This window comes from Coenobita brevimanus, chromosome 71, assembly GCF_032717465.1.
Source record: "Coenobita brevimanus isolate Jiangsu-jjx chromosome 71, ASM3271746v2, whole genome shotgun sequence".
Lineage (NCBI taxonomy): Eukaryota > Metazoa > Arthropoda > Malacostraca > Decapoda > Coenobitidae > Coenobita > Coenobita brevimanus.
Window position 1 is genome coordinate 48,560,485 of NC_137024.1, and position 19,462 is coordinate 48,579,946.

General features: G+C 41.7%; 1 protein-coding gene and 1 non-coding gene across 8 annotated transcripts in view; one reads left to right on the top strand and one right to left on the bottom strand.

Moving 5' to 3' along the window:
• The window catches only part of LOC145406856 (uncharacterized), a 560,030-nt gene that overhangs the window by 53,109 nt on the left and 487,459 nt on the right, over positions 1-19,462 (top strand). For all 7 annotated transcript variants that reach the window (XR_013898600.1, XM_080277963.1, XM_080277968.1 and 4 more), the window contains exons 7-8: positions 9,233-9,346; positions 10,177-10,269. Coding sequence is in view for 6 of the 7 variants with exons in the window: in XM_080277963.1 (XP_080134089.1) it covers positions 9,233-9,346; positions 10,177-10,269 (207 nt within the window). In the remaining variant the exon portion in view is untranslated. The remainder of the gene's footprint in view (positions 1-9,232; positions 9,347-10,176; positions 10,270-19,462) is intronic.
• Positions 16,997-17,069, bottom strand: TRNAV-AAC (transfer RNA valine (anticodon AAC)). Its single transcript has one exon. It is a non-coding gene; the product is annotated as a tRNA-Val (tRNA).

Genomic DNA, 19,462 nt, shown 5'->3' on the forward strand with positions numbered 1-19,462 from the left:
CATGGTGAAAGAGTTCAAGTGGTAGACGAGGAGATTGATGGAGGGAAGAGGAGGGGGGGGGGGAGAGGAGATCTTGACAGGAGTAAGTTAGACAGACCCAGGGCAAATACCTTTCCTCTGCCGGGGTTGTCACATACATCTCTGCGCTAAGTCACGTACCATCACTAAAGCACGTAGCCTACAGGATTAACCCACGCAAGGGCTAATTTATAGCCACGTACAAGGCTAACCCCCGTATACGAAACTTAATTGCGTATCAAGTACGCCACATACACCACTAATTCACGTGCAGAAGTAACACACAAACCAAAACTGCCCCATTTACCATGAAAACCACGTACAAGATTGAAATATGTAATGTCCGACGCAGTAACCCACGTACAAAACTATTCACGTCCCAGGTAAAACACGTATAAAAGTAAATCACGTACCAGCTGTGCCACGTACAAGACAGCTGACGTGCCACGTGAACCGTGTACCCAGGCCAAAGACCTCAGAAACCAGGCCAAAGAACACAGATAATGGATGGCAGTGTTAATTCCATTCTCCTGTCTCTCATTCTCTCTTTTCTACACCTTTCTTTATCGTAGTCCCTTACATGTCTTCCCAGTCTTACCCATATCCTGTCTTTTTCTTCATTCCATTCCATTCGTTCCCTTTTCAGCTTATGCTTTTCGTACGGTAGAGGTTGATGTGGAACCTGCCAGCTTACTGTCATCCTCCTGCCATGGAAACTGTCATTACTCTGTGTACATTTATAGTATGTCTGACAGTTGTTAAAAATACCTCAGTTATGTCTTCCACGATTTGAACCCGGAGCCATTTGGTCAAACCTTTCATTACGAGAGACCTCCCATTAGGTGCATAAAATCACCTGACGGTAGCAAGTCAAAGAATCAAATATAAATAGAACTGAATGTGCTGCTTCATCACTCGAATTTTCCCCCCCTGAGCTCTGTGGAGCTCCATTCACTCTCTCTCATATATATATATATATATATATATATATATATATATATATATATATATATATATATATATATATATATATATAATCATCATCAGCCGTTGAGGTCCACTGCAGGACCGGCCTGTCCATACCGAAGCAGGGACGATACAGCCACTGTATCTCTATCCAGTGGCTTAGGCTGTCTGGTAGAGACTGTATGTAGGGTGAGAAGTGCTTGTGAGTGTGATTGTAGTGTTGCTGTGGCTTTGGATGAGTGTGTAGTCTGTGAACCAAGTGTAATCGGCCCGCCTTAAGCCGATTTGGTGCAAGCATACTATAGTCGCGGTGCACGACTCTGAGGTTGTCATCATCGTACCCTGGCAACTTACCATTCAAAAGTGCGACCAATTTCGTATCATATTATGCCCGAATCAAAACACTAAGCACGAATATATTATACACGAATATTAGTTTACACGAACATATTATACACGAATCACATGCTTCTCATATAATACACGAAATCAGGCGTACTTTTGAATGGTAGTTGCCAGAGCACGATACTAACAACCTCAGAGTCGCGCGCCGCGACTATAGTATGCGACACTGGTTCAACCACAGCACCCCTTGTGTCCGCCAAAGTAGCAAGTGGCTTGGTGAACGCTTCCCAAAGTTTTAACAACTCTGGCGGGAGGCGAACCCGCGCTCACCAGCGTGCGAAATTCACACTCTAGCACTGTACCACAGAGGCTCCATATACATATATATATATATATATATATATATATATATATATATATATATATATATATATATATATATATATATATATATATATATATATATATATATATATCCAGACGCCTTAATCCCATACGGGTTGGCCACAAACAAATCGCCTCCACGTCGCCCTGTCCCACGCCATTTCACTCCCCTTCTCCCAACTCACACCCCCTCTCTCATATACCTATCCACTCCATCCCTCCATCTCATCCTCGGCCTCCCCCTCCTCCTTTCCCTCCCCCTCCACCTCATTCACATACACTCTCCTCGTCAGTCTCTCACTGGTACCATCCTCTCCAAATGGCCAAACCTCCTCAGTGTGTTTCTCCTAACGCTTCCTATCACATCCACATCGACACCACATCGCTCCTTCACATCCTCATTTATCAGTCTGTCTCTCCATGTGACTCCACATGCTCCTTTCAAATAACTCATTTCCACAGCTCTCATTCTTGACTTGTGTCAAGTTATACTCCTTGATGAAATTGGCTACAGTGTGGAACGTAAACCGGTTTGCCCCATATGAAACTGATATCTCTGTTATTGTCTCTTCGTCATTCCCCCTTAGCGTGGAAATATAGAGATACAACAACCCTAAGGCGCCGTTCATACATCTAACACACTGTAGCTATAAGCTGGAAATAACTAAAGCGAAACCTCAAATGCATCGTACATCAAAATTTTTCATCATCACTCTTCCTCAAATGTGGATAGGCTACTAAAGAAATAAAATATACCCCCAAAGATATTTAGTGTTTGATGCAACTATCATTTTTAGGTGTGATATAGATTGTCTCGGGTGCCTTTTAATTCAAATACTCCTTTCTTCCTTCCCCATTATAACATGGTTAATAAAACAAAGTACCAAAGGTTGCATCTGATGTAATTAAACTTTAGCTTTTACTAAAGCATCATCTCTGATATCCATTACACTTCTTTGAAGCAGGAATGATAAACAAATAAAGGGATAAACAGAATACTTATTTATATTTAACTCGTAATTTTGGGGGTTGCAGCTCGTATAGCATTATAATACAGTCTCTGTTTCTTTAGTGTAGTGTGGTATATAGATAAAAGAAAACTTCAACTGTAGTGCTTCTTGCAGCTGACTGTTTTAACGGTGGCAATAATGTAAATGATTTAAACACATAAGCGTCTAAATCCAAGCATCCGCTTCACTGCTCCCTCTCTTTTTATACATGATAAACAAACATGCTAAAATACTGTCTGTTGACGTCACTGATACTTCTAGAAATGACCGAAGCACTAACTCGGCCGCCTCTGTTCATCTGTTGGTACATTAGCATTTTAATCAGTTGCCTTCATACTTAACTGACATAAAAAAGTATTCTAGAATATAAACAATCCCTCACGATGAAACTGATACTCTAAAAGGGTGATTACAGCATTATCTTAGAAGCCAATCTCTTAACCTAGGGTTACATGGTAAAAAAAAATTATACTAAAACTGTCACCCCTGATGCAAGTGATAATTCTAGAGATGAGTAAAGCATTACTTCAGAAGCCTTTATTTGTAGAACCAAACATTTTAAACGTTCGCTGACTCAACATGACACTAAGAAAATAAACTAGAATATCAAAACTTTCGTTTGATGCAACTGCAAATTCTAAGGATGACCAAAGCATAATTTCAGAAGCCTCTGATTTTACTGTCTACATTTATGATCACTTCTTTCTTCAGTGACATTAACCCTTTGAATACGAGTACGTTTTTATTCGTTGCTTCCCTTTTTGCGTGTGTCCGGGTCTGGGCATAGGCATTATATTCTGTTCGCAAGGCCAAATAATCCTCCTACATACAGTGCACCTCCACATGTCACCGTCAGAAGATTTCCTTCAGACTAGGAGAACATTTTCTACTGAAGGGGTTAGATATAGCTTTCTTTAGGCCCTTCACTACCGGGACACTCTCCTAAGCTAAATAAAATCGTCAGGAAGCAGCTAAAATCGTCCCCCAGCTGCAAGAATAAAATATAAACCATCGCAACGAAGGAGGGGAAAAGAGAAAAATAAAATATACAGGTACTGGATCATAAAAAATCGTGTTTGACTTAATTGATAAATGTATGGGTGGTCACAGTATTATCTGGGAAGGCTGTAATTCTAACCATTCGTAAACTCAAAGCATTCCTGGTGTGTGTGCTCAAGCGGACACATATAGCTTGCTGTGTGGTAGGTGGGTGGTATATCTGCCCGTGACACCACCACACCACATCGCCATCATATTCACACCATTGCACCACCGCCACTACCACACAACCACGCAGTCATTGTACCACAACTACCACAAAATCACTGCGGTTCCTCAACCACATCACAGCCTCATATCACAGCACCTTCATCACAGCCATCTACCTCCACACCGTACTAGACTACACTATTACACCTCAACCAGCTCAACCATACCATCATAGACAGTACATTACCCCACCGTAAGGGTATACCACCACAGTGCTATCACATCATCTCACATACCACCACACCATACTGCATCACCAAACCACACCATATTACACAACCATACCACGCCACAGTACATCGCATCACCACCACATCACACCACCACCACTCTATACCACCATCACACCACACGTCACACCACACCACACCACACCACACCACACTACTACGCCACAGCTCGTAAACCGAGTACCAGAATAAACCCAGACACTGATTTCCGCTTCAAACACTCTACGCACATGTGGTCTTGCGTAAATGGGAGCAGTTGCGCAAAAGAGTTTGTGATTATGACTGCCTTCTTACCTCTTGCTTCTCTTCAGTAAAATAACATGTTTATTTTAATCGTACAGTCACAAGACGATATTATTCAACATAACTCTTACCCCTTTAGGTGTGAATTACATACTTTACTACATATTTCAAACGTCGGACGTAGGGCTCCAGAACTTTTAAAATCATAACACAATTAACTCTCAGGTGAGAATGAAGAAACTTGTATTTCATTCCAACATACGAGGATGACATAATCAGGTAAAGGGCTAAACCTCTGCTGACGATTCATTTTACCCCAGCTGACACCACACGCTATTATTCGTTAGTGATGAACTTCCTGAAATGTAAGGCTTTTGGAACCATCTCAATTAAAAGAAACCTTTCGTAGTGAAGGGGTCACTTTTACTGAATTTTGCTAATATTGAGATTATTCACGCAATCAGTAAAAAAAAAGAAAAAAAATGAAGACAAAGGGTATCTAGGAAGGATCGCAGATTTAAAAGTAGTGTATAATACTAAATCAGAAATATTGCAGATCTTAAGGAGTGTTCATAATATCTGCTGTGTTTAGAAAGTACCAGCAATTGTGATATGATTGCAGTGTATTGTTGTTTCATTCTAGCTGTATGTCATGACGTTAAAGAAGTGAAAGTTTTGAAATAATCGGAGAAAGTTCTGAGGTGATACGAGGAAAGTTATGTCAGTAAGAACGATTTTTGGTCAAATTTCGGAATCATTCTAGTACCATCTAGTTCTGGTAAGAGAAGGTTAGACGTTTGGTGTGTGTGTGTGTGTGTGTGTGTGTTTGTGTGTGTGTGTGTGTGTGTGTGTGTGTGTGTGTGTGTGTGTGTGTGTTGGGGGTGGGAATGTGTTTACCGCTAGAAATAAATGTATGTACAGTAGGCTACTATGATTCTTGGTAATAAAGTTTGTCTTATTTCACGGTGCCGTAGTTGCTCAGATGGAAGGATCACACCCATATAGTCAAACCTTACAATAAACACAGTTGCAATAGGTAGGCTTTGTTCATCTTTGAAATTAGTGTGACTGGTATTGCCCATGAGAGGATGTGGAGCGGTGGACTAGATTCATTGGAAATTCTGGTACCGAGGAAAAGCGAACTGAGGAATGAGAGTGACTTGGTGCATAAGGGTGTGGAATTAAGTCCGGAAATTGTGTGTGTGTGTGTGTGTGTGTGTGTGTGTGTGAGAGAGAGAGAGAGAGAGAGAGAGAGAGAGAGAGAGTAGGAAGGAGGGAGGTAAGGAGGGGAAAAAAATAGGATGACCTCTGTTATAGTAAAGACTGCCCGGGTTATTTTCGACCACCTCAGAGCTTCCTTCATGTAAACACCGCCAGCCTTCCACATGCCCAGCCCTCCCCACTCCGGAAGTCACATCTATCCTTGCCTCAGCCCACATTACCCCACACACCCCAGCCCTCATACCCCACACACCCCAGCCCTCATACCCCACACACCCCAGCCCTCATACCCCACACACCCCAGTCCTCATACCCCACACACCCCAGTCCTCATACCCCACACACCCCAGCTCTCACACCCCACATCCCCCAGCCCTCATACCCCACACACCCCAGCCCTTACACCCCACACACCCTAGCCCTCATACACCACACACCCCAGCCCTCATACACCACACACCCCAGCCCTCATACCCCACACACCCCAGCTATCATGCCGACAAACCCTCACTATGAAACCCCACATACCTCGTCTGTCATACCCGATTTCTCTGTTGTAACTTTTCTGCTACTCTTACTTGCATTTTGCCATTTTAATTCCCTCTGTACGAGGACTTCTTTTGTATTTTATTCTCGTTGCCTTCAGCTAAATTTAGGTGTAGGTGGGGAATAATGAGACTGAGAAAACGTGGAGGAGCCCCTTCAGCCCCTTCACGACGAGATGACTCCCTTCAAGCTGCATAAAATCACTTGATGAGGGGAATAATAGAAATTAAAGAGTAATATGATATGTTAGGAATTTAGAAAACTTATGGGCCTACAGTTATGGGCACAAGAAACTTATCAAGTACCCCCGATTCTGTGGTACGTCACAGTCACAGATAATAAACGCAAGATATTGGAAGTCTTTACGCTGACGAATCGTTTGTTGGTGTAAATACTAATTTTAGGCCCTACCACACGGCCTGCGGGGCCAGCTGAATGGGGGACGTTTTTTAGGCTATATGAATCTGTTCACTAACTTTACGTAGTCCCAGTACACAATTATATATTACATAAATATTGCATTCAAGTTTATCTAACCTACTGCCTGTGCATTACGCACGAAATCTGACAGTAACAATCTGACAAAGCACCAAAGAAGATTGGGATTCCACACCGTCATGAAGAAACATATCCTTTACTATACATAAGACACCCCGTTAAACTTTAGTTTTCTCTCATGTAAAATTACCTCGTTTTCTATAAGATCTCATGCCTAACTCAAGTTTTTTTTTCCCTCACACTATAGCCCCTTGGAGTATTATTTCCTGGTATATGTCAGTACAAAATGTTCCTCTTGGTATATGTTTGGAGAAACATTATCGCCCTCGTTGTTGATGTCCTTATAGCCTATCCTGTCAACATGTTACTCAGATATTTGCTTCAATTATCCTTTCCACTTCACCTTCCCCATGTAGACTACGCTCGCGTGATCCCGTGTAGGCTATGTTTTGCCAGTGGCGTAATCAAAAAGGTGGCCAGGGTGGCTCTGATGACCCCTGAAAGATGCCTGCCGACCCCAGTGGCCATCCAACATTTCGAGGAGTACCTCCAAACCCCTTAAAGAGCTCCTTGGACCATCCCAAATTAGGCTCTTTTCCACCTCCTTCTTAAAATTCTAGCTACGTCCCTGCGTTGTGCTGCCTTGTATAACTGCTCTACTGTTTCTGCGTATTTCTGTCCGTATTTTCCCATTTTTATGCTTGCCATGCCCTACTACTACTACTACTACTACTACTACTACTAATAATAATAATAATAATAATTATTATTATTATTATTATTCGGCCTTCGGAGACATTGTTCACCACATTGTGGAGTTTGTACTAATGGTAAATATAGCCTACAGTTTAGATGAAAAATATAATAGTTTTTAGATATTTTTTCTAGGAGGATTCTTGTCCAGTACTCCATGTTTGAGCGTTGTAGTATGCTCGCGCTTGATTTAAAAAGAAAACCTTTGTTCTACATTGATTCAGGCACTGGATGCACTTAGGATATTATTCTGGCTACCCCCAGACTACTTGGCTTTGGCCAGTGTCTAATAATTTTTTTTCAACCGGGTGGGGGGAGGGAACCAAAATCAGCAGATAAAGGGTGATGTATGCGTTTTAACATTACTGTCTTGGTCTATGCAATGTGTATTGTGTATTACTGGTACTTGTTATTTCTAAGGTCTACTGCATGATTTGATTTGTATTTTAACTTATTCTTATATGAATTAACATTAAATTGTAGATTGCTGATTATAATTTATCTGCACTGGAAAGTATAAGACAGGACAAATTCTTGGATAATTGAAAAGAAAATAGCTGTAACATCTATCCATCAAGCTATCTATCAATAGGTGGATAAACAGATAGAATAATATAGTTATTTTAGCTGTTCTTCGGTTATCCAAGAATTTATCATGCCTTGTATTTTTCTGTGCTGATAAATAATAATAGTATTATTAAATAATTGCTGAATTTTCTTCACTTTAGCTTTCATGTTGCATTCACAGAAAATACACGAAGAGAGCTCCAAATTTCATGAACACTGCTTAATGACGTATATTTTCAGCCAGTAATGAAAAAGATAAGGGCGCAGTTTTCAGTTTTAATTTGGTGAAGTCTTAAGAAAGTGAACTATTTGCTTGAGTCAAACGTAACCTAAATTTAAGTATATTTTAACCAACTAAAGCTTGTCGTTTAAAAGTCTGGAAAAAACAAAACAAAAACGTATATGTATTTTAAACTTTCACCCGGTGTTCGTTCGACGTAGAGAGAAGGAATGGTAAGGAACTCAGCTTTTAACGAAAAGATATTGTCTGTCTGAGCTCTACACACACACACACACACACACACACACACACACACACACACACACACACACACACACACACACACACACACACACACACATGAGAATTAGTTAAACGATAGGTCAGTTGTGTGGCTGTTAGTCGAAATAAGTGGCAATTTCAGTTATGCATCACCTACTTCTGCCTCAGCTTCAGTAATACCTTACCGTCGGTTGGAATAAGTACACATACCTTTCGGATGTTATTTTCCCCATGTTTGTTAGTTTCTTCTTTATTTATTCGTCTTTTAATAAGGACGGGTTATTTCTCTTGTGACTAAATGGTGATCTGGCCTCACAGATTAGTTGCCGTGCAGGACCCGTATGTACGCGAATGTTGGAGTTGTATGTATGTGTGTTAGAGCTGTCCATGATTGTCAGGCATGTGCAAGTTGGCCGTCCCAGTGCTTAGATACATGCATACCATGACGTTATTCTTAGATTATATATTGTACATCCGGACGATTTTATTCAGCTTAGGGGAGGTTTTTTGAACCAGAAGGGTTGGAGTCAGCCTTCATTGACTCATTTATGACTAGGTCCGTCTAAAACATAGGAAACTGTATTATAACTCATTACATTTTTTTTCCCCAGTGCCAACAGACGACCCAGATCTTGTTAGTACTCGATGTATCTTTATGATTTTTTCACTTATACCAACAGACCCTCCAGGAGAGCGAGCGTCAGCGTGTTAGCGAGCTGCGGAGGGTGCACGAGCAACACGAGGCAGCCGTGGCAAAGATACATCGCCTCAACAAGTCAGAGGCCGCCAGGCTGGTACGTCACACCCACTACAGCACATTTGTTGTGCTGTCAAAAGATCTCTTACCCTTTTCAGCTCAGTTGGTGGCCAGGTGTAGTCAAATCAATGAAAATGTAGCTCTTCGCGCGTTTGTTCTAACCTGGCAAAGACCCTTAATCCCTTTCAGCTTAGTTGATGGCCATGCGTAACCACATTGGACGATCAACCCAGTTAATAACCAGAGAGACTCATTCCTGCCTCAGGACTAAGATTAATCGAATTTCGTCCAATTACAACTTAATATTCAAGTTAAAGGAATGACCCAGTTTCTCCACGTGAAAATAAACTGATCGTTATTATTGGTGCTTCTCCTTTGCTGAATGAAACTGTCTCGTAGTAAGAACAAGATCTTAGTTACTGCTTTCACGACGTTAGGTATGATTGGCAATTTATATTTATTCCCACCAGACGATTTTATTCAGCTTGGGAGTAGCCTATTGTCGACAAAATGCTAAGACATTCAGTGTGAGGAAGAATTTTTGATTTTTATTCAGCTTGGGAAAGACTTTTCACTCGTCGGGGAAGTAGTAATCATAAAATGATTAGCCATCGGATTAAAGTGATGGAAAAAAAAATCTCCAATATCCCATTCAGGACGTAAGAAATCATTCTATAATTCTGATAGCTGCAAAACTAATATTCTGTATCTCAGGAACAGCCTGCTGCTGTGCGTCCACTGGTTGGACAAGTATTACCTTATCCTGATAGTTTCTTTAGCGTACTTAGCCATAAATTTGAAATATGTTTCATCTTAGAGTACAGTAATAGATTCCACAGACAGCTTACCCAGTCCTTCCTTCTACAGCTCGACGAGTTAAGGTCCCGGGAGCGCGCAATTGGGCAGCTGGAGAGACAAGTCAGCGCGCAGGCAGCCAAGATCAAACTGCACGAGGAAAAGGTAAGTACAGTATTCAGACCAGTGTTTAGTAACCCCTTCAGCATGATGACATATTTTCTGGTTTATTCTTGTTACTGCCATACAATCTGCTTCAACTTAGGGAGGACCTGTAACTGAGTAGGAAGATAATCAAGATTGTATATAAAGCTACTCCACTTCCGAAATGAATAAAATCTCAAGCTAACATTAATAGCAGAAAACACATCATCACAATGAAGGGGTTAAAGAGTAAGATACTAACTTCGAGTGGAATTTTGGACATAAGTTTGTGCTAAAGTAAAAAGGATTATGAAGAAAGTCACACAGCATGAGCAGAAGGTAAGTGCTGAGACCAAAGTCAGTGGTTGCGGGGTGAGGCAGTGACTTGTGGTGGAATCTCTAGCATACACTAGTTTGTGCCCCAAATTACAGAGGAAAGTAAACAACAACGTTCATACTTGTCATTTGGAAGCAATTTGTTGTACAGTGGGATATGACTATGGCATCTATACTTCCAACCTGAGAAAATTTACCAGAGCTAAAAGATCCCCCTTCTAGAAACAGAAAGCAACAGCACATACTGGTATGAATTTGTACTAGGAGTCTTTGTCTTGGATGGCTTTGCCGAGTTTAGTAACATTCGCAGTGCAACTATTGCTTTCGCTTTGCGGCCCAGTATTTTGTGTTCTGAGATTTCTTAAATCAGTATCAGTTTGCTGTGTTTTTGATATTTTAACTCATTTATCAAGATGCCTGTCATGCGCACAGTTATCATATCAGCAGCAACTCTGGATATTTTATGACACTGCTTCGTCACTGTTATACACATCAGAAACAGAGTAGGTCCCAGCCTTGAACATTGTGGCATTCCATTCCTCTTGTTACCGAGATTTACATATCCAGTAATTAGAATTTCATGGGATGCGTGGTATTTACCCATGCCTTCCATGCGTCTTTTTCTCTTTAACCACATCCACACACAAGCTTCCAGTTTGGTTAAGCTACCCACTTCCTGTACACTAAACTTTTTTATTTACTGTGCAGTTTTGAAAATTTACTTCGAGAGCCTGAAGTTGCTGTGGATGGAATCTCGTGGAAAGGTATTTAGCATACCTCCTTTCGCATATTGGCTTAGGCTTGCGAAGCTTGTGCGGCTGGACTCTAGGATTCCTCAATTTAATAAGCTTTTGAAAATTCCCCACACCATCCTTCCTATGCGACGCATGGATTTACAGCGGTTAGGTTGGCATGTGGACTTTCTGACCTAGAGATGTATGTAATGCTCAGAGAAAATATATATTCTAGAAATGAGATCATATAATCATTAGGACAATCTTATCCATATCGATTTTGTGGATAAAAATCTCTCTCTCTCTCTGTCTCTTACACACACACACACACACACACACACACACACACACACACACACACACACACACACACACACACACACACACACACACACACACACACACACACACACACACACACACACACACACACACACACACACACACACACACACACACACACACACACACACACACACACACCGCTCGCCGGCTCAGTGGTAAAGCTCTCACCTAGCATCAACTAAGACGGAGATTCGTGCCTTGCTCGGGATGCGAAAAGTTTCACTGACGAAGAGGGTGGGTACTGTCCCCCTTGAGCAAGGGGATGGGTGTGTGCGTATGTGAATGTCAAGGGTTTGCCCATAGATCGGACTATATGAGCTCTCAGCTGTCTTCCGGGAGGGTAAAAAGCCGATGATCACAGCCATCACCTGATCCATACCGACCCGGTAAATTACACACACACACACACACACACACACACACACACACACACACACACACACATTTCTCATCCCATGACCGGGCCTCGAGAAGACACGCAAAAAATGCCATTCCAACCTACCCCCGCCCCAACGGCTAGGCATAGGAGGAGTGGTAAGGTGAAGAGGAAGACCGAGAAGGATATAGAAAGAAAAGGTGAGGGGTGTACATGAGGCAGGATGGCTTGGTGTATATCAAGAGAGTGGAGATGAGCTGAGTTAGATAGTTGGATTTTTTTAAAGGTCATCCTAAATATGTTTCGGAATTAAACGTTTGGTAATATAGTTACAGATAGGCCGGTAGACGGGTGAGTCTCTTGGGTGGAAGAGTTTCGTTATTTGGGAGACATATTGTGTGTTGGAAGTGGGGATGGAGCTAGCTGTGTGGCTAGAGTGAGGAGTTGTTGGAAGGAGTGTAATGCTGTATGGTAGTAAGACCTGGGCAGTAAAGGAAGAGAATATTCGGAGGCTCAAACATACAGAAATGACAATGATTAGGTGGATGTGCAGTGCGTCCTTGAATGCGAGGCTGGGGGGGAGGGGAACTAGGTTTACGATGGAAGCTAAGAGGTAGGATGGGACTGGAGTGTGTTGATGTTGTGATAAGGAGAGGTAGATTGAGATGGTTTGGGCATGTGGAGAGGATGGGTACGACAATTGAGCACAAAAAGTGAGAAGTGTTAAAGCTAGGGGGAGGGTTGAGAGAAGTAGACCGAAAAAGACCTGTGACGAGGTCATTTAGTGTGACCGTAGGGATAAGGGACTGAACAGGGAGGCTGTCAGAGATCGAGCAGCATGGAGAGCCGCCATGAGGTGACGAAGGTCGACGCATGCAAGCATGTTGGACCCTTTATAAACGAAACGAAGATAACGATATATATGTATATTGTATATATATTCATTTTATATATACTGTATATAATACTGTATACATATGTTATAATATATATATATATATATATATATATATATATATATATATATATATATATATATATATATATATATATATATATATATATACACAGTATACTGGAGATAAAATGAAGTGTTCTGTTGGTCAATTCGTGCTACCTCCAAACGATGGTATGCATCATAGCAGAGATCTTTTGTAGTGAAGGGGTCATTGAAAGCTGTGTCTAACCCACCTACTACGATGTCTCTTAGCTGAATAAATCGGCTGGAGGTAGCAAGAATGAAATATAGAATATGGCATCGGATTAAAGAAGGTAAGTTGAAAATATCGTGCCATATGAAGTACACTGCACATTTATCATGAGTATGTAGTGAACAGCACATATCATGCTGTTCAGTTGTAACTATTTCCCCTGCGTTGTAACCATATAGCCAGGAAATGGACGCCTGGTGGTCCAACGGGTTAAGGAGTTCCACGCGAATGTGCCCCATAAGGGTCTAAAAGGGAAGGCTGGTTATTTTGTTGCTCATGTAATGCCGCTCAGGGAAGAGCAATTGGTCACTTGCCTTTATTGTCGGGAATGAGTAGCTTAACCTCTGGATCCTATGTTCATGATGAGCCAATTAAATTATTTTATGATACTGGTGATTATATATTTTCGTTGTTGCCCCAGGCTCACCTGAACGTTACCCAGGAGACTGCAGGCTGACATTTCCTTTTCCTAGCAGTCTACCATTCTCCTTCTGGGGATAGAATAGATCTAAGAGACATTTATATAACCGAGCAGGTTATATCGGTGTCATCGCGTGAAAGTGTCCCTTTCCAACATCTGATGTTAAAGTACTGTAGTCAGTTGTCATGAGCATCTAGTTAAGTGCACATATTGTACTGCTAAACCAGGGCCTTTACCTTCGCCATAACAATCTACTTACATAGGAACGACTTGTACTTACTCTTTTCTTCTCGCTATTGTTTGTCTGTTTCAGCTAACTGGAGCGAGGTGTGTTATCGGCGCAAAATTCTGTCATCAAGCCTGCTTCTCTGTCCATGAACTTTGAATAACAGTCTGGGGAATCCACAGAGACCGACACCGATGACACTATCTGGCAGGGGATCCGTCTCATCAGTGTCTGTTGCTTCAAATTAATGGCACTGATTTTCAAAGTTCATTAAAAGAAGAACAGGAGAGGCGACGCGATTTATTATTGCTGATATTACATTATAGCATGTAGCTGTAGTTCGACCCTGTGCCAGACTTTATTTTTTGGTCTATTTTTGGACACCCACTTTCACCCTCCTCATTGGACATCGCATGAAACTTGAAGTATATCATTTTCGACCGATCATTTCTAATATTAAGAGTTTGCGCGAGACCCTTCAGCATATATTTGAACCATGTCTTTTCACGTTTTGTCCCTCCCTGGGCCAAGGATACTGTGAACCACCCTTCCCCTACGGTCCTGGATACGCCTTTACATTGCTACAACAAACCTCATCGTAAAGGCCAGTGACCTTCTGATATCACATTTCCCCTTCACTGTCAGGCTTCCCACATCACGGAAGTCTTTATGTCTCTCTTTGTCCCCTCACTCACCAAGCAGCTGATCCTCGTAATCTTGTTATTCTTTCCGTGCTGAGTGCAGATTTACCCAAGCCTATCCCAGTATTGTGGATTTTATGGTAATTGTTTATATATCTATCTGTCAGTTTTTCTCTCATGCCATCTATCTGTGTGTGTGTGTGTGTGTGTGTGTGTGTGTGTGTGTGTGTGTGAGAGAGAGAGAGAGTACTGTGGGCTCTTGATTTGTTTCTCAGAATTGTGAATTTGATGACGTATTATCATTACATTTCAAATATTGTGGTGTTTTCATGCGTTTAAATTTTTTTTTACTATATTTTCAGTACCGTATGATATGTCTGAATATTATAATGGGGCAGAGTGAAGGAGACAGTGCCCGACAGCCATACAGTACCTCACTTGGTATGTGGGGAAGAACGGGGCAGTGCGGGGTAGTTTGAGACGGTATAAGGCAGCATGACGCAGTATGGGGTAGAACCGGGCAGAACGAGGCAATCAAGGTGGTGGGGTAGAGCGGGGCAGTGTAAAAAGACTAGGACCAAACACAAAAGTTATTCAGTTTTGGAAAGAACGGGACAGTATGGGCAGTTTAAGGCAATCTGAGACAGTGTGGGAAAGTGTGGGGCAATGTAGTGAGGCGGAACGGGGCCGTGTGTCGGGGCAGGACGGGGCAGTGTGAGGGAAGCAACCGAGCACAGACAGATATAGGTCACTCGGTTCAAGATTGTTGCCAGCTTCTCCCAGCCGGCCTCTTACACTCACACTCTCCCCCCCCCACATTAACATAACTCCTAACTTAGCTATGCATTAGGTAATCTTGTAGTCTGCTCCCAACATGGTGATCGTATTAAGGGTTGCTGAGTAAGGCTGGGGAATGGGTGAGGGAGTGGGAGGAAGAGGTGAGTAAGACTGAGGATTTTTTTTTTTTTTTGTCCCTGCATGTTCTTATTATTACGGTATTATTTCCTTTGGTAACCCTGTAACCTTATTTAAAGAACAAATTTATGCTGGACAAATAAATCAGGGTTTGCTGAGTTAGCCCTTGGAGTGGGTGAGGACATGGGGAAATAGATGAGTGAGTTTTGATCAGTTATATATTCATTTCATAAGTTTCTTCTTTAGGTAGCCTCGTAGTCTGATCCCAACATGTTGAATAAATTTTGGGTTTCTGGGTGAGGCAGAGGAGTGGGTGATTGTGTGGGGGAAGGGGTGAGCTAAGGGGATGAGTTCTTTAGAGAGGAGTTGTGTAAAAAAAAAATAAGTAAATAAAACAACCTGTGCACTTTCCTTTCTCATAAGTTATCTTGTAGTCTGAAATGAACGTTGTGAGTACATTAGGGGTTGCTGAGTGAGGCTGGGGAGTAGGTAAGACTGTGGAGTGGGAGTGAGTAAGGGAGATGTGGGTTTCAAGGTTTTTTTTTGAGGCAGCAATAATTCCACGGGCTTTTTTCTTCATTTTTGTTTTGAATTGCCATTTCATTGCCGAACTGAGGATAAAGAGGAAGTGATAAGAAGGGTATAATAATTGACAGAGAGAGAGAGAGAGAGAGAGAGAGAGAGGGGAGGGGGGAGATACTGTAATGGCGTGGTGAATGGAGGTGAGTGATGAGGGTGAGGCATAATGATGGTGACTGGTGGAATGGAAGGATATTGATGGAGATGGAGTGATTGTGGTGGAGAGAGAAAGGTGAGTGGTGGAGGGAAAGGCGGGTGGTTTGTACAAAAAGGTACAAAGAGAAGCAAAAAGCATAAGACTTGTTGGTCCTTTTGAGGATATTATTTTTGTATATGTCAGAGTTTAATTAAGGTTACTATTCTGGGAGTCAAAGATAAAGATAAATAAGCAGGAAGGCTTACCCTACCCAACATATATTCTAGTCGAAGCCAGCAAAAATAGTGAGAAAGACTACCATGCAACACAGAAATGCTGCCGTGGAAATTTAAAAGGAAAGGAGGAATGGAAATCATACGCTACAATGTCGTACCCTAAAAGGCAAAGTCACATTGTCAGCAATACTGACATATTGATGATGTTCTCCGGTTGTATCCTCAAGGCTTTGAACTGTAAAAAAAGAAAAAAAATCAGTACTTCAGGAATATATTTAGGCGTGAACATATTTAGCTGGGGATTAGTGGACACATGCTTATCCAAGCAATATTTAATGGCTCGTATTGTGACACGGTTTACTACATTGGAAGGCAATTTGTTCCATGAATTTTCATCTTTGATGATGAAGAAATGTTTAGCTTCAAGTGACTGGAGTCGTTTGCCAGCTGTATTGTAATCAGTACTCCTAATATAATTCGACCAGTCTACTGTGTAAAATTTGTCAAGCTCAATTATTATGTCATTTGAAGATTTTATGTACTGTACAATACTTGAGTTATATCCCATCGTAGTGTACGGTTTAAAAATCCGTGTGCTCACCAGGGCTCGAACCTGGGACCTTCTGTGTGTTAGACAGATGTGATAACCACTACACCATGAGCACTATGACGGTAGGAGGATTGTATTGTGGAAGAAACGATGAGTGATGGAAGGAAGGGTGAGTGGTGGAGGAATGGATGAGTGGTGGAGGGAAGGGTGAGTGGTGGAGGGATGGATGAGTGGTGGATGGAAGTGTGGATGGTTGGGTGAGTGGTGAAGGAAAGGGTGAGTGGCGAAGGGAAGGGTGAGTGGTGGAGAGAATGGTAGGTAGTGGAGAGAAGGATGGGTGGCGGAGTGAAAGGTACGTGGCGAACCAGAGGGAAGGGTTCATGGTGGAAGGAAGGATGAGTGGTGGAGGAAAGGGTGGTTGGTGGAGGTGAGAGAAACTTAACCCCTTCACTCTGATAACATCTTTCTTAAACTGAACAATATAGTCGGCGGAAATAGTAAGACAGAAAGTCGTCACAGTGGTGTAGAGGTTACCAGAGGTTTTTAGTCTCTGTATATCTGATTGGGTCTTCCTGCGCTGAATATGAATCGTCCGGAGGCAGCAAGAACAATGTAACGAGGACGCCATCGGACGGAAAGGATTACAGGCTGAATAAAATCGTCTGGAGGTGGTAGCAACAAATTGTTCGGGCTTTTACCACATTCAGAGAGTTAGTGGAGACTGATTTCATTCTTAACGCCTGGATCTGCTGACGTCTTCCATAGTTAATTCGCGCTGTCTTCAGACGAGTTTTTTCTGGTAAGGGGAGACTTTTTTTTAGAGGGGTTAAATTTATCATCCTCGTCATTATCAAAGGTTCCCATCTTGAATGTAATCATCAGGTATTAACATGAGTTAGCTGCAAAATACCTCATTTTTTCATCATTATTATAATCATTTATCATCATTCCGCCTCTTTTTCCATTCAGAGGTGGGGTGAGGTAGGATCCAGAAAGCAAGCAAAAAGAAAAAAATTATAGAAGTGAAGGTTAAACAACGAAACGCCACTTTTAAACTGAATAAAATCGTCCGGAGGGTTTAGCACACTGAAACAGTTGAAAATTTCTGCCGTCGTTAGAGAGTTAGTGATTACTATTTAGCTTTAGACAATGAAAGTTCACTCTTCTGGTAAAGAAAATTTGTCTGAAGAAAGCCACAATCAAGCAGTTAGTACTTTTTTCAGTGTATAAAGGCTAGCAAAAGACTTGTTTACCCCAGGACGCGGAAGGGACATCCCAATCTGAATAAAATCGCCAAGATGAAACATAATAAACTAATGTAAGATTTCAAGCGTTGGAAGAGTGTAAAAAGAGTCTTTTTTACCTGTAGACGAATGGAGAGTGCAAGACTGACCACGAGGGAGTATGTGAGTGAGGTAGAGAGAGAGAGGGGAAAAGGGAGACCGTGAATGAAATAGAGGGACGAGGTGGAGACGTATATGAAAATGACTGGTGTGAGATGGAGATGGAGGCCTGAAGGTGGACGACAGTGAGACGTGAAGGTAGTTTGTCTATAGCCACCCCCTCCAGAGTGAAGACATCTGGAGATACGCAGATAGATAGACCACAAAAACAACTCCCAAGAGGAATAAATCAACTGGAGGTAGTATAATAAGATAGTTAAGACATGTCAACTACAAATTACTGTATTTAACTTGGTAGTCGCCGGAATGACTGATGGACAAGTGTACTAAAGAACATCGGAAAACTGCAAAATAATAAATGGAGGTGGTTATACTTGTGAGAGGAAGCCACGATGCCGAAGGTTTGAATGATGTGTTAGTGGCTGTGTGGGTCATATCACTATACTCCATTTCACCAAGTTTGGCGCAATCATTGATGTCCTTAGCGCCTGTAGTGTTGATGTAAATTCTCTGCACTAGGTGAACTTTGATGTTTTAGCTTGAGAATCAATATATAAAGGCAATACATAAAGGTATATCCAGTACTAAGCACCATTATCAGTGCTAGAAGTGTTGAGGACATCACTGATGGTGCCAGACTCGCTGAAATGGAGTATAGTATTGCTTGTCATAGTTCTGCTACTTTTGTGCTTTCTCTTTCTTTGTTTTTGGATCCTAACTCATCCCATCCATGTCTGTGGGAATAAGAGTTGAGTTGATGATGATGATGATAATGATGGTTGTGATGATGATGACGATGATGATGATGATGATGATAGTGATGACGATGATGATGATAATGATGATGATGATGATGATGATGATGATGGTCGTCAGAGGGTTCATGTAAATGTAAGAAGAAAAAAAGTGTATTTCCAGTTATCAAGGAAACCGAAGGCAAGGTTAAAAAATGTTTGGTGGGAAAAAAATTTTGACTGAAGGGAGAAAATGGGAATCCTGAAAGGGTTATAGAAAAAAAATGGAGATGACTTAGTAAAACGCGATGAGGGGAGCGGCGGAGAAAGGCAGAACTGATTGGATGATTCGGAGGAGTGAGAAGCAGGAG